General features: G+C 33.7%; 1 protein-coding gene across 1 annotated transcript in view; it reads right to left on the bottom strand.

Moving 5' to 3' along the window:
- LOC118741877 overlaps positions 1-17,080 on the bottom strand; it is a 133,301-nt gene that overhangs the window by 12,932 nt on the left and 103,289 nt on the right. The window contains exons 17-19 of the mRNA XM_036473853.1: positions 11,837-12,046; positions 8,396-8,608; positions 3,504-3,861 (exon numbers count right to left, since the gene is read on the bottom strand). Of these exons, the coding sequence (XP_036329746.1) occupies positions 3,504-3,861; positions 8,396-8,608; positions 11,837-12,046 (781 nt within the window). The remainder of the gene's footprint in view (positions 1-3,503; positions 3,862-8,395; positions 8,609-11,836; positions 12,047-17,080) is intronic.

The following is a 17,080-nucleotide window of genomic DNA, read 5'->3' as shown; positions in this document are numbered from 1 at the left end:
TCATCTTCATCTTCATCTTCATCTTCATCTTCATCTTCATCTTCATCTTCATCTTCATCTTCATCTTCATCTTCATCTTCATCTTCATCTTCATCTTCATCTTCATCTTCATGTTCATCTTCATCTTCATCTTCATCTTCATATTCACCTTCGTCTTCATATTTATCTTTTCCTTTATCCTGATCTATATCTTCATTATTTTCTCCATTTACGTATTTACCCCCACCATTGTTATTACGTTAGGTAGTTAAATTTTCCTTCCTCTTTTTCTTTATATTGTTTCTTTAGTGATATCATGTCATGTGTTGAAATTGGGTGTGGTGAGTTGCAGTGTGGTGGAATTGGGTGTGGGAGTTACGGTGTTATGAATTCAGGTGTGGTGAATTTAGTTGTGGTGAGTTGTGGTGTGGTGAGTTAAGGTGTGGTGAGAAAGTTGATGTGTGGTGAATTAAGGTGTGGTAGATTAAGGTGTGGTGAGTTAAGATGTGGTGAGAAAGTTGGGGTGTGGTGAATTAAAGTGTGGTGGATTTAGGTGTGGTGAATTTAGGTGTGGGGAGTGAAGTAGTGGTGGATTTAGGTGTGGGGAGTTAAGGTGTGGTGAATTAATGTGTAGCGAACTCAGGTAGAGTAAGTTTTTAAGCGGAGGTGAGATGAGTTGAGGTGAGTTAAGTTAAGTTAAGGGGTTAAGTTAAGATAAGTTATCTTTATCCTTATCTTCATATTCATCTTCATCTTCTTTCTCGTCTTGGTCTTCATCTTCTTCTTCATCTTTATCCTTTCCTTTATCCTGATCTAAATATGTCCATTCTTTTCTTCATTTACATATTCACCCCCACCATTGTTATTAGGTTAGGTATTTAAATTTTCCTTCCTCTTTGTCTTTATATTTAGGTTTCTTTACTTTTATTTTAATTTCTGTATTTATCCCTTTCTTCTTCTCCATACTCAAAATTATCTTCATCCTTGTTTGAGGCTAATCTATTCATGTACATACATACATACATCTTATTCCTAAACTGCTGCTTAGCACGTTTCTTTAATTCACTATCAATATTAAGGCATACATTTAGGAGGCATTTCCGCCCCAACCATGTACATGTATGGCATTGGTATTGGTGTGACTTTTGAATTGATTTTTTCGCTCTATTTTAAACTAATTTGAAATTTTAAAAATTGCCTGCACATCAGCATCAAAATACCTTTCTAATGATATATAATTGTTTATACTTTAGAAGTACAGTTTAGCCGTAAAAGGGGTGTAAAGGAAACATGATTGCCTATTTATATAATTGATTTTAATTTTAATTTTAATTTTTGTTTTTATTTTAATTTTTATTTTTAGGTTAATTTTAATTTTATTTTAATTTTAATTTTAATTTTAATTTTAATTTTAATTTTAATTTTAATTTTAATTTTAATTTTAATTTTAATTTTACTTTTAATTTCAATTTAATTTTAGTTTTAATAGTAATCTTAATTTTACTCTTATACTTATTCTTCATTTTAATGCTATTCTTAATTTCTATTTTAATCTTGATCTTAATTTTAGTTTTAATCTTAATCTTAATCTTAATCATAATCTTAGTCCTAGTCTTAATCTCAATCTTATTATTAATATTAATTTTTATCCTTAACTTAATTTTAATCCCAATCGTAATATTAATTTTAATCTTAATCTAAATTTCAATCTTATACTTAACTTTTGTATTCTTAATCTCACACCTAATCTTAATCTTGGTCTTAATTTTAATCTTAACTAATTTTAATCTCAATCTTATTTTTATACCCGACCGCACTTGTGCCAAACTGTGATCATAGATATAAACAAATGTATACATAAATGCTCAGAATGAATAGAGAAGTCGATTAAGCCATGTCTGTCTGTCCGTCTGTACGTTCGTCCGCGTACACGATAACTCGAGCAAAAATTGCCAAGTCTCAACGAAATTCGGTATGTAGGTTTCCCTTTATCCAAGGTAGGTTGGTATTGAAAACGGGCGAAATCGGACTTACAGTCCGGTGGTTACACCACGCCCACTTCCCATATAACGGTATTTTCGAAAAAAGCAAGAACTACGATATTTCAGTAAATATTGGTTCCAAATTATGGAAAATTAGTATGTGTATGTGTAGAATTTTGGTAAAAAATAGTATTATTATTAAATTTTGGGAAAGTGGGCGTGGCCCCGCCCGTTCGCCCGAACTTATACTTTTTTATTTGTTAATTATAATTTTAATTTTACAGCCTTATTCTGTATCACGAACGATAGGCAAAACGAACGATTCGTCTGCAGACGACAACCTCTCTGATTGTGATTTTAAACTCTATCGATCGTCTTCGTATTGCTTTTTATACATTACGTTGTAATGGTCTCGGTTACATTTAAACCGGCTAAAATGATGCCGCCTGACTAATTTTTGAAGCATTCCTCTGCAGACGAATCGTTCGTGATACAGAAAAAGGCTGTTAATCTCAATCTAAATCTTAATCTTAATTTAATCTCAATCTCCAACTCAATCCCAATCCCAATTCTAATCTTAATACTAATCTTAATCCTGATCTTATCTTAGTCTTAAACTTAGTCTTTATCATAATTTTGTTATAATTTTAATCTTAATCTTAATTTTGATCTAAGCCTTATTTTTAATATTAATCGTGTTACTGGAGTTTGGAATCACAGCTCAGAGGTCGTGTTCTCTTTTTCGTTACATCGATGTTTGCATTTACACCGAACCGAACGCAAAGAAGTTTCACTTAAAATATTTTTTTTTTTCGAAATTGCCTTGCTAGGTAGCTTAGCACCGAGCGGCGTTATCGAGCTGACGTCCGTCGACTCGCTTCTCAGTAATTGTGATTTAAAAAAAAAAAAAGCCTTTAACCCTTAAAAGTAATAAAAAAACATAAAAGTATCAATTTTTAATTGAAAAGGAATTTAGGAAATGACAAGAGGATGGAAAATTATAGAAAAGTTACACTGTGGAACAAAAATGAACTTTTGAAAAAGCCTATAGTGCGCATATACCAGGTTTCATAGACTCTTTTATCTTTCTTATTTAAGCCGTCTTAGTTCAATCCTTCGGTTTAATTTAGGAAAGTTTGAAATTTGCGTTTAAATATTAGCACAACAACATAATGAATGTAAGTAAGATAAAATATATGTATGTAGCTATGTAAGTATGTATTTAAAATTCTAGTTAAATCACTAAGTGATATGCATCTTGTTGGTTGATTTAATGGATATTTACATAAACATTTATCTAAAGTTTATTTTTTTACTAACGTTAACAAGTACCCAACAAACCAAATATACACGTATATACATGGGAATTAGACGAGCAAATGGACACATAAATAAGTATGCAGCTTAAATGGCGTTATTAGTAGGATTAACATAATATTTAATATAATATTTCATGAAACAAAAATCAAATTTTATAATGCGTGTTAAAAGTGTTGACAAATAGTGGCAAATCTAAAAAAGAACCAGTTACTGCGTACTTACCCACTTAACTCCAACATTGAGCCGCGGCGTACATTGCGTCGATGGCTGGCCGTAACCGGGAAGGGACCAGCATGAGCCATGTCACCAATATTTACGCCGATACTGTTGTTGCCGCCTGATGAGGCGACTGAAATCGATTGGGAACGCTTATCAAGGCGGGGATTTGAATGTGGCGGCTGTATCAATGGCAGCATTGGTAAACCACTAATCAAAGCATTCGCCAGTGTGGGATCAGAGCCACGTGCTGAACCAAGACCGTCTAAGGGATCAAATAGACTGCTGCCACCCTTCGAACCGCAACTCTCACGCCGGAATAAACCTATGACAGACTTGGGCTGTTTAGGTTTATTGATACCACCTTTTTTTTGAGTGTTAAATTGTAGTAGGAGGTTGGGTTGTTGTTGTTGATGATAGGTGCAAGCGAATCGATTTTTATTTTGATTTACATGATATTTCGAAAGTTGCCAGATGTGGATGTTTGAGTGTTAAGCAATTTTTTTGGTTTTATTTATTTGTTTATTTTTTATGATTTATTTTAGTTTTGTTAAGGTATTAAGTTATAAAACAGAACAAGTCAAAGATTGACAGTTGCATTGTTTTTTGTTATTTTTTTTTTTTTGTACAAACACATTCAACGCAGTTACGTGGAAGAGAAGAAACATAGAGGAAATTGGAAAAAAAGGAAAAAAAGGAAGAAAAAAATCAAACACAATTTTAGCAGGTGTAGGTGTTTCGTACAAATTTTGACAATTGGTGCTATATAGAACTAAGTAATCATAAACTAAATAATTTAAAACTAGAATTCAGCGAGCTTCGTATGTATGTATGAATGCTTGAAAGTATGAGGTGGACATAAATTTTAGTCCATAAAAAGTGGACATAACTTTTTGGCTATTTAAAAACTGAACATAAATTTTTGTCCATAAAAACTGGACACAAGTTTTTAGTTATTTTAAAAATTGCTACATTAAAATCTGGACCTAAATTTGTCAACAGAAAATATTTTTTGGACATTAAAAACTGGACATAATTTTTTGGTCAATAAAACACTAAGGAGAACTGTTGGTTTGCTAAAAACTGAAATCTAGGAATGTATGTAAACGTAAAAAAAAATTTTTACTTTCAAGCGATCATATATAGATTTATATAAATAATTTTCCAATATTTCATAATGCTGCCAAATTAAAGGTAAAGGGTTTAATTAAGATAGTATTAGTTTACAAAGCAAAAAAAATGTGCAAACAAAAAATATAAAACTAAATAAAAATGTCTTAACAGCGGTACTACGTACATTGCTGGCAGCTAAAAAGTCATACACCTCAGAGAAAGAACACTTTAAATTTTTTCTTGTCAGTCTAACGTACGTACGTACGTACGAGGAATGTTAATCCCGGAATCCCGGACTTTTTAAGGTCTCGAAAATCCCGGGATTCTTGGCAAGTAATCCCGGGATTTTCGGGATTTGTAATTTGCACAGATGGCAATAATAGAAACTCCTTTTCTTGACCAGTATTGGCTATATTTCTTTTTTTATTTAATAATTAATATTTTTTTATAAATGTCTAGCTCATTACACATATAACATAACGATAGTAAATTTAAAAAAACACAAATATCAATATTTTCGCGAAACCATGGACCAAATATAGTGAAATTGCGTTTTTAGTTTTTCACTCTGACGTGATGATTTAAAAAATTCAGAGAAATGTGCTTAGAGAAGAAGTATGGTTATAAAATTAATGCGAAAATCCTGTAGAATTTAAACAGATTCAAGTTTCTGGTGCAGAAGGGTTGGTAAATATTGAAAATGTCTTTTTAAAATTTTATCCTTGAAATTTCGCAATATTTGAATGGTATTCTTTACCAGGATATGTTAAGCTTTTTATGATATGAACTTTCCCCAGTCTATAACTGAATGTCAAGTAAGTCCAACGAACGAACTAGTCTCCGTTCACAGAGTTCCAGAGAGACCAACAACTTTGTTCTAGGACCATAAATGCCTGCCTCTCTAACTTCTGGGGTCTTCGAGATATCTAATATGTACCAATGCAGAGTATCGGTCTAAAGGTATTCATCTAAGATTAAGTTATTCCTGGTAGCTATCCTGAACAACTCTATTTTGAACCTTCTCTCGAATATCAAGATCGTGCGTATGGCATCTCTAAAAAGTAGCACTAGTTAGGACTCAGATTCCAGTTTCTCCATATTGTGGGGTGAATTGACCTTTGCATTGCCAACAATTTCTGTGGAAAAATCGTATAGATTATTTTTTTTGGTTGAGGTCACTCTCTGCAAATCCCTGCCGCGGCAGGGTGGTGGTGTCACTACAAATACATACGACATTCACGAGGTGAGAGTCTGTGAAGGAGGTAATAGGCCGACTACGAATGTCATTGTTGGCTTGCTGGCACATCGTCGGGTCCGTTGGTTGATTTGTATAAGTCCGGAAATCTTCGGAGATTTCATCGAGATGCCTTCTGACGTGCCTGGTAGGAGGTTCTGTTTATTGTTTATTAACAATTGCGATTGTGTGCGCAGAGAAGATAGCAAGCTGTAAGAGGTAGCACCTAAAGTCGTTAGCGTATGAGATCATTAAACTGAAACAGGTCGAGGACATCATACTGTGGTATACCCTGCCTATTTTTTCTGGGTTTTTATGTTTATAGGGCAATTCTGGCTAAGAAAGTTGAAAGTCCTTTGCCAATTTTCATGGTGAAAAGCTCTTCTGAAAGAGAGCATGTTCCCAATGGAAATGCACATATCGTCCTTTAAAGTACAAAACCGCGTATCATCACTCTGCAAAACCGCGTAACTGACATTTGCTGCCAAAAACTGGATTTGCTTACATAACCTCTTGACTCAATCCTTATTCATTCATTCTGAAATATACTAGCCAGAAATGCGATTACTTTATCAAAAAGGGAACCATTTTGGATAATGAGTGTTTTTTTTTCTCTAGAAAATAATTTATGCAACCTCACATACGTGGTTTTGCATTTTGTTGATACGCGGTTTTGTACTTTAAACAACGATATGTACACCATTTTGATCCAAAACCCGCAATGACCGAGTGTGCAAAGCACTGACGTGCCATTCGAGAGATTCCAGGTTGAAATCCTTGACCAGCGGTTTTTTTCAAATTTACTTTTTTTAATTTAATTTTATTGTTTAAAAAATTAAAAAATATATTTTTTTTATTTCATTAAATTTTTAGAAACTTATGTTATGTATTTTCTCCTCTGTTAATTTTTATTTTCCTTTTTAATGTAATTAATTAATAATCTTTTAATTTTTAGATTTTAATATTTTAAAAAGAAATTTTTTTAACTTAGTTTAATTTCACGACTTTATTGTTTTGAAAAAAAAATATTTTTAAAATTTTATTTAATTTGTAGAAACTTATTTAATTTTTGTTTGTTTTTACGTTTTTTAGTTTTCTAATTTAATTTAATTTTAAGACACTTATTTTGTGTATTTTTTTCTTTTTTATAAGTTTTTTTAAATACAATTAATTTTCTCTTAATTTATAAAATTTTTGTGTTTTAAAAAGAAACGTTTTTTTTTTAATTCCATCTAATTATTAGAAACTTATTTAATTTTTTCCCTTATTTCATTCCTTTTTTGTTTCTTTTTCTAATTTAATTTTCCTTAAATTTTTAGATGTGTTTCTTTTAAAAAGAGAAACATTTTCTTCTATTTCATTTAACTTTTAGCATCTTATAATTTTTTATTAGTTTTTTTTTAATTCATATATTTTTGCCTTTTTAAGTAAACTTTTCTTTTAATTTTTATATTTTACTGCTTTAAAGAGGAAAACATATATATTTTATTTTATTTAATTTAACTTTTAGAAACTTTTTTTTTGTTTCTTTTTCTTTTATTTTTGTGTTTCTTTTTCTAATTAAATTTTTTTTAATTTGAATTTTTTTTAAGGAAATATTTTTCTTTAATTTCATTTAATTTTAAGGAACTTATATTTTCTTTTTAAATCAATGTTTTTTAGTTAATGTATTTTTTATTTCTTAATTTAAATTTTCTTTTAATTTTTAGATTTTATGGTTTTAAAAAGATTTTTTTAATTTCATTTGATTTTTAGAAAATTTATTCGTAAAAGACAAACAGAATATGGCTAAGATCTCCTCGTTAGTAAATCATTCAATAAGTTTATCGAAAGACAAAAAGAGCTTCCGAGAAAGTTGCCAGAATTGCCATTTTAATCCGAAATTTTGTTTCCGATTGACGACCAAACGATGATGGTTCATCGTTTGAGTCCCTCTGCAAGAGAAGAGTGTGGAATGACAAACGATGCCAAAAGCCTTGATAAGTCCAATGCTTCTAAGGCTATTCTTTCACGGGGACGGTCACTATTAAGACGCCGAGTTATCTGAGTATTTATGGCGTTAAGTGCTGTCGTGACACTGTACACTTTACGGAAGCAATGCTGATGCTTCACAGGGGTCAGGCGGTACTTGAAGTACGAGAGTAACAAGGCCTAAGATCGCAGTATAGAGGTTTTCGTTTTATTTCTGGGATTTTATGATGCAGGACTTAAAAACATAACGGACTTAAATGACACCAAATATATACTAAACAGATAATTGAACAATTTAATATTAGCTTGGGTCATTCAAGCATATACATATACATCGATTTGACTACAATTGCATATTTAAATAATCGTTTATGTCATTTTTTTCATTGTCCAAATACATACATCATTTCAGGTATCAAGCACCCTAGGACTTAACTTAAACAACTAAGCAAAATCATGCCAGCTAAGCGTACTACTTTTTTCTATATGCACATATTTTTTCCCCATACATAAATTTCATATAATTTTTAAGTAATATCCTAAAGTATGCTAAATTGATTGCACTTTTTAAAAATCTTACCTAAAAATGTGGCGCTGGGTGAGTTGTACGCCAGATACTCCTTATTTGAAGCCCAGGCGGGAAACTCGTTTTGTTGCACAGCATCTGACAACTCATCACCCTGTCGCTTCCAGGGTAGCTGCGACTCGGTGGCGGTGGGTGTTGCCACACGGCGTTCACCATCTGAATCACGAGAGATATTGTGATCTTCCTCAGGTATGGGATTTTCAGCAACTATTTTAAAGAAGTTTTGTAAAATGTAATTAAATTTTGAAATTTACACTATGAACTCTTTTTTTTCTGACTAAGGTGGCTAAGCATACAAATACAGATACATATTTGTTAAATTAGGTAAGCTTATTGTATTAAGGCGAAGGAAGGCTGTGCGCATGCAAGATGGGCGACAAGAGACCGATTTCAATGTTTTGTTTTTTTTTGTAAATGTTAAAATGTTGAGTAGCTAATTGTAGTTGTGGATCTCTTGTAACCCATCAATGAAATGTTAGTGTGTAGTTGCAGGTAGTTAACTTTGACATGATTGCAAAGCAAAGTAAAACGTTTGGGAATATTTTGTAAATAAATGAATTTCAAACCCAAAAACATAACTTTAAAATAGCTTAAAACATAGCCATGCACAAAAATGCCATGCTCGCAATAATCGATGTGTTTCGTATTTTGTTGATTAAAACCGATTGGGCTCTATTCAGGTGTATGTATGCAAATGCAATTTGTAAATTAAATTTTCTTTCATTGAAAATAAAAAAAAACTCGTAATAAGTCACAAAATTTTGGTGTATGCTTGAGATTTTTTGGATGTATAAATGTTTAAATAATGCATTTCATACAATTTGGCAACACTGATTTATGCTTTTCTTCTAATCTAATTATTCATGTCTCAAAACTGGAATGCACGACTATTTATGCGTAGTATGGCAACAATGAATGAAGGTTAGGTGGAGGAGTCGGGTTGTAAAATGCGGAACCGAAAAAAAATGCTTCCTACAGCATTTAGCTAATATAGTGCTGATTTTGTGTTATTTAAAGCCAATAATGGCTTATGGTTTTACATCTCAAAGATTTTAGTCTTCTTCGTTTGTCTCGAATTCGGATAGATCCACTTTTTTTTTTTTTTAAATGGATCTCAATTATTAAAAAAAAAAGCCTTGAAATTTTTACAGAATTTTTGTTGACTCAAAACAAAAGACTTAAGCAACAAACCTGCAGACTAAACTACATGCATTTGCACTATATAACATGGCATTGATTATCAAACAACGCTTGGATTTAAAACACACAAAAATGAACCAACCATACAGCTGGATGCCTTAATGGATGGCAATTAAAATGATGGACCTAACAAAGTGCATACGCACATACATAGTGATGCCGCTAAATGCCTACTAATTTTTCTGAAAAAAAAAAATGCAATTGGAAAAATAGGCTTATTGGTGTGGGAAGCTATGAACAAAGTAAAATCTAAGGCACTAAATGTGAGTAAATTTTAAATAATTATTCAAGCGATATATGAATTTGCTCGTATGAAAGCACTACTTTAAAGACCCATTGATTTTCACAGAATAACTATTCTAAAATAGCCGCTAGTTATTAAATATATACTGTTTAATTTATTTTTACAATTAAAATATGATATTTTTTATCATGCCCAATGGCAAAAAGTTATAAAATTAAAGTGGATGACTTGAACTTCTATTAATTAGCTGTATACCAGGGGAAAGCAATTTTGATAAATGTGTTTAGAAAAGCACAAAAATTAAGTATTTAAGTCGAGTTTCCACTGGCATTTAAATGACGAAAAATTTTATATCACTAAAAAATGGCATGTGGAAAGAGTTTTAATGAATTTCGTTTTTAGTTTGTCATTCAAGTTTTTTCTCATTTAATGCACAGTGGAAATATGGCATTAGTAATTGAACAATACTGTCATAAATTAAACAAGAGCTTTAACCAATAATTGTAAATTGTTTTTGCGCAACAACTTTAGTAAGTGTACCTTTTTTTTTTGGAAATATGTATTTGCCAATCCAAGATAAACCGACCAATGGTCGTAATCAACCATTTTGGATTTGGATAAATTTTCATCAGTACTTTTTTAACATATAACAAATTTCTACCAAAGAAAAAATAATAATTTTCGAAAGTTCAAGATTTCACAATTTCCCGGATTTTGGAAGTTTATATTTGAATATCTGAGAAACTATTATAGTTACTAAAATGGCTTTGGTAATTACAGAATTTCGAAATTAAAAAAAAAATCATAAAAGTAAAGACTTAAATAATGAACTTAAAACAACCTGAAATTTCCAATAAGATTTCTTTATACATAGATTTTAAATTTTTTGGTAAAAAAAAAAAAAAAACAGACTTTAAGGGCCAATTTCTGATGAAAATTTAAATGGCACATAAGATTAATTTTGAATTTTTATATAAATACCATATAACTTTCGTTGGGTTCCAGATCAACTTTTTTAAATATGTCCAACAAGTATCAACTCTAGGGTGGTCCAAAATAAGTAAAGTCCAAATTTTTATGCTCTCACCCCCTAATATCGGAAATAATCTTGCAAAATGCCGCAAATTGTAATTTAGAATTTCGCTTAACTTTCGAAAAAAAAATATATTTTTTTTCCTTTGGCAGAAATTCGTTATATGATAAAAGAAAAGTTTTGGACAATATTCATCCAAATCAAAAATTGTTAACTCTAACCACCATTGGTCGATTTGACTATTTAAATTAATTATGAATGTATGTATATGTTTCTTAGCACCGGTGATGAGGAATACTAACCGCTACCGATGAGTATACATTAATGCGTATGCAACTATTGAAATCGTTTTTTTTAAGTTCGATTTGATGGCATGATTTTCTTTTTTAATTACAGCAAACATGGATTTTCTGTGTAACCATAACTAATTACAGTAAACTCAAATATTTAGATCGCGGAAAACAAACACAGATTGCTGCTAAATATTTGCGTCTAAAGCGAGAAAGTACGTTAATTGGATGAGCGTGGTATAAATTTACAATAAAATGCACAATTAAATGAGATAAATGAACGCAAATTTGGTACTGAACGAATAAATGTTTTAGAAAAAATACAAAGCCAAATAATTGGTTTTAGAACAAGAAATTTTATAGAAAAATAATTTTTTTTTTTGAGATTTTTTTTTTTTTTTTTTGTTACGCAGCCAACAACGCTAAACGCCTTAGAGCAACAGATTATACCGAACGACGAGTGCAATTAGTTGATACTTAGTACATAGTTTTGGCGCATTTTTCGAAAACATTTTCATTTCTTGGCATTAAATTCGCAATGACAATGATGCGCATATGTATGTAACATCGTGTGTGAAAGCTACTACATATTTTTCTTTGTATTTGTTGTTGCTTGTGGCGGGTAAATATAATAGTACAAGTAGCTGTAGTTGTTTGAAAGCCTTTACCAATGCATTGGTAGGAACGATCCCGTCGCCATGGCAATATCGATTCGGCCGCTGTCGGGCCCATATCGGGCGTTAATAATTTCTCAGGGCTGCCGTTTTCACTTTTCGGTGCGGAGTAGTGTTGGACGATGCGCGCCTTTGATGCATCGAAACCGGGTAAATTCTGTATGTGTGCTATAAGGGAGTTATTATTGGCACGATCCGAGTCCGCTGCATGGTTTGGTATTTTGTTTTTTTTTTTTTACATAGTTTTGTGGTGCGTATGTATTTTTAAGATCCATTGTTGTTGGGCATTTATATTGTTGGTGTATACAAACATAGTGTTTTTTTAGTTGCCCAGCAAAGTTTGTTTTTATTATTGCGTGTTTGTGTATGCATGAGTGTATATTAGAGATGTTTGTTTGTTGTTGCCAATTAGAGTTTTCATATTTACAATGGGGTTTCGAACATTTCAAATTGTTTAAGAAATTCGTTAAATTTTTTTTTTTTTGAGTAGCGCATGGTAGCAATTGGAACCCGTTTTTTTTTTTTTTGTTTTTTTAGATGCAAATGAAAAAATATAGAGAAGTGTTCGTGAAAAAAGAATATTTTTGTTAGCTTTTTAATATATCGTTGTTGTTTTTTTTTATTTTAAGAACATAGTAGGAAATTAGAAAATAATACAAAACTGCAATAAATTATATAAAAACAAACCACATCCAGATTTATGCAAAAGCAAGTAGTAAATTTTAAATCTTTTGTATTAATTAATTCACATAATTCCTTTAAATAAATTACAACCCTTCAAGACGCGACTATCCGAAACTTCATAATACGCAAAGAAATTTCCTTGAAATCAACTCATATAAAAGAAAACAAGTATAAGTACAAGAAAGAAATCGATAAAGCCCTTACCGAGATAAACACTTGTAAGTGGGCGGTGTCACGCCCATTTTCCAAAAATCTATAGTAATCTTACTTCTGGTTAATAGATCATTGTAATTATGTATTAACTTGAAGAAAATTAGCGTCGTTCGATATTGAAATAGCGAAGTTTTCGTATTTATGAAATTTACCGTTATAAGGTAAGTGGGCATAATTTTAGTACATTTCAAAAATTTTCAATAAATTACTTTTCTGCACCAAGGGAAACAACTATACGGAATTTTGTAGAAACCACAGGACTGGGTGATGGCCGAAAGCCTTATAAACCGGCAATAAGTTCATCGGGCGCTGGCATCAGTACAGAGCTGTTGCAGCAGGACGTAAGCTGAGGGATAGTCTGGCACAGCCTCAAATTCCCGAAGGCCCGGGCAATCTTCATCCCGCGGGCAGGCAAGATAGATTACTCGCTTGCTAATAATTCAGGCCGATAAGTTTCACCTCCTTTATGCTGAAAGCAATGGAGCAAATTATCTACCATGACATAAGGTTTAATGTACTCTCTCGCCGTACAAAAGCCACATTCTAAAAGTCACTCAATATGCCCGTGCTAGTCTGCGGCACAGTAGCATAGACAATGAAAACGAAGACGAGACGAAGGCCTCGCCTGCGGTGGAAACACCAAGCGGAGAATTTAACTTGGATTAGCTTGTCATTTTCAATTGGCATCAGCTGGCACACAAGAGAAACGAGTGGCTACAGATGGGCTGGTAGAGGCGATGCTATGCAATAGTGATAAAACAAGCTATAAATCATATTGAGTGGTTTCTAATATATTTGCTCGATGAGTCGAAGGTCTATGCTACTAGCGTTCCTTATTTTTTGTAAGTTTGTGATTCATCACTTTCTTTCTATATAATAATAAATAAGATAGAAGCAGGTGTCAACTAAAAAGCGTGCGTTAAGCGATAGCGCATATAAGGAAGGGATTATAGCAATTGATTTGTTTTTTGTGTGCACTGCGATCTAGCGATCTAATGTATCCTCTACTGTTCACAATGCTTCCTCCAGACCTACTAAGATCCCTCAAATATAGCAGTAATGCCTTCGGGAGTAGGTAGTGAATGTGCTAAAGATGTGGTCAAATCGAGCCTAGCCTTCTATCACGTTTTCTCGGTGAGAATATTTAGTGGTATCTCACTAGTCGAGTCGTAAAGCAAACATAGATCATTTGACCATAATACCAGTTATATGGATGGCCTCTTAGTCTGCAGTGTACAGTAAGGATACTGGTTTGTATTCTAAATTTCTTCTTTGAGAGCTTAAATAAGTTTGGGATCTCTTATTGTTGTACCCTCCCAGCAGACTTTTTGCCTGGCACAGTTCTACTAAGCCACACCAGTTTAGATACCTTTCTAGACCTCTTACTTTAAAGTATTGCGATCTACTTCTAGGACTGTAGTGATGGCTACAGCCGCTCTTGCGAGACAGTCGGGCATCTCATTGTCTTCTATTGCCCTGGGGCCGGGTACCCATGCTAACAGGATGTTGTTTTGCCTACCAAGGAAGTTAGGTTTCTCAATGTGCTCAAGGGCTAATGATGGCCTAATTTCATATGAAAAGAGAGCTTTGAGTGCTGTCGGTCTATTACTTAAAATTATGATCCTCTCGTTAGGGTACCCTCTATGTATTATTAGCTCCACACACACGGACAGTTTTCGCCAACCTCCGTCTGAAAAATGATCGGATATTTCACCGTAGGGACAGACATCCTAGTCCTGGGTTCGAAGATTACTGGAATTTTCGAGCCTTCTGCGTAGCAGTGTAGGGCGCCAGCTTGGAGAACGTCTCTTGAAGGCAGAGATCTAGTGAATATTTAGCGCTAGAGCGAGCGAATACCCTGGCTTTTCTATGTTGCTAGGGGATATGACTTTTTCTTTTCCAAATGGATTGTCATCCTGGTGATAAGCAACTAGGAAGTGTGCCTTTTCGATTTCACAACTCGTGCAACCTACAGCCATTTGGCGGCTTTAATGAATTTCAGTACGTCATACAAAGGAGGCATCTGCTGAAATATTCTGCAGGAATGGTTTGTCGAGTATCTTTAGCCTCATCCTTGTGAGGACTGAGCACTCGGGCAGGAAGTGTTCGATTATCTCTCTTGAGCCCGAGTCCTCGCAACTGCGACAGAACCGATTGAAGGGAAGTCTTTCGGCATGCACCTCAATGGGCCAGTGCCCTGTGAACACTGTAGTAAATTTGTAGGCATCTTTTTTACTCATTCCTAAGAGAGCTTTGGTTTTAAGTGGGTTGTAAGACACACAGAACTACCGGGTAGTCCTGTAAGATCCAGGGCGGTTCTATCTCTGCTTGGCCTTCGTGGCCTTCAAGTGATAAATTTCTTAATCTTCCTGAGCGAGGCACCAACGTCCACCGCGTGGGACATATTCAGTGCGGAGCCGCTCCTTGCTAGTTCATCCACTGCCTCGTTTCCGTAAATCTCCCTATGTCGACCCATATTAGGTTATTTCGTATTGATTAGAAGTCTAGGCCAGCTCTCGCAGTTATCCACTAGTTGAGATCTAACAGAGATAAAGAGAGTGCCTGAATGGCCGCTTGGCAATCCGATAAGATATTCACCTGCGTTCTCGCGGGTACATTCTCTTTGATGTACCTTACTGCCTCCTTAGGTGCAAACGTTTCGGCATAGAAAACGCTGGAATAGTATGGTGGGCGAAAGGATAACTGAAATAACTCGACCTTTCCTTGATTCCAGTCACTGCGGCTTGGGAATTTCGTGCGGGGTTTGTGGTGAACCTAGGTATTCGACAGGATATAGTCAATGGGCAGCGCTTAAATTTCAGGTAGTAAAGCGTCTAGGATGGAACCGTGCCCGAATGGTATTTCCTTCCAGAACCCCAGGTAACGCAGTCTATGGCGCTGTTAGCAGCTGAGTTTTCGATAAAGATATCTATGGGTAATAAGTCAAGAAAGAGGTTCAAAACGTCCTTCGGACAGGATCTCATTGCACCTGTTACGGTAGCGGCTGCAGACCTTTGAATTCCATCCAGCTTTTTAACTATGTAATCCTTAGTATGGGCTGGCCAAGGGGCCAAGGCGCGCCGTAAGAGATTATGGGACGGACTATAGCTGTGAACATCTAATGCACAATTCTAGGTTTCAGCCACCGTGGTCTTCTTTGCACTCTCTTCAATGTTTGGTTTCCAGTTAATTTTGGGATCCAGAATAACTCCAAGGTATTTCATCTTGTTTGACAGATCCAGTTCCGTTCCTCAGAACCTTAGTTTAGTAAAATCAGGGTTTACGCTAAGAGAATAGTTTATGGCCCAGGAATCTACCTTCTTTAGAGTCTTTTCCATAATTTCACTTACGACCGAAAGAAACTGACCCGATACCAGTATCGCTACATGGTCGGCGTTAGCCACCGTCTTGATTCTCTAAGAGTCTAGCTTCACCAGTAGTTTCTTCAAGATCATGAGCCTTAGTAACGGTGATAGCACTCCTCCCTGTGGGGTGCCTCCCACTGCATATACGGCCCTGCTTTGGTACCCCAATCCGGCGTGTATTACTCTGTTCCTTACACTCAGTAAAAAGTCAGCCAAATATGTTTCTCTCAACACATGATTTGGTAACCATTAGAGAAAAACATATTTAGTTTAATAATTCTTTTCTCAGTGTAGCAGAGACACTAATTAATTCCGGACGCCGTGATCAATCACTGTACCCATAAGTCTTCATCAATGGAAACTATACTGACATTATTAAGTATAATCACTTGCCATTAAAAGTACATAGCTCATTAACAATCTGGATATGGTTTGTTTATAACTAAAATTTATAGTGTCAATATTTGGCAAAACAAATTGCATACTCGTTTAAATTATAAATTTATTTTCATGAATTCCTAATCTTACAAAACTACTTATTGCTCAATAAAATATGCACATAACTACATATGTAGGTATGTAGAAACAACCTCTGTGAAAACCAACAATACCGACGATTATGTACTAAAAAATTTGACTGTGTATGCGAAGAATACTTTTTACTAAGGGCCGAAATGATGTAGCGGGTTATAGCGGGAACTTTCACAGAGCTTAATTTAAATACGAACCTAACTGTATTACTTGGTAGGGCATTACAAGGTAACGCAAATAAAAATGGCATTTTTGTGGTAATAAAATAAATACTTAGCAAACAAAAAGTACTTAGCAAATTAATATTCAACAAACCAAAGTTAAAGATTTCGTTATTAATTTTATAGGTGAATTTTTGAATACATAAATTTTTTGGGCAACACTATTTTTTTCATTCAAAATTAGTAAAATATGTGATTAAAATTTTTTTTGTAAAAAAAAAAAA

This window comes from Rhagoletis pomonella, unplaced genomic scaffold (genome assembly GCF_013731165.1).
Source record: "Rhagoletis pomonella isolate Grant_MI unplaced genomic scaffold, Rhpom_1.0 Rhpom_scaffold_00006, whole genome shotgun sequence".
Classification (NCBI taxonomy): domain Eukaryota; kingdom Metazoa; phylum Arthropoda; class Insecta; order Diptera; family Tephritidae; genus Rhagoletis; species Rhagoletis pomonella.
The sequence above is the reverse complement of the archived record's forward strand: the minus strand, read 5'-3'. Positions and strand labels throughout refer to the sequence as shown.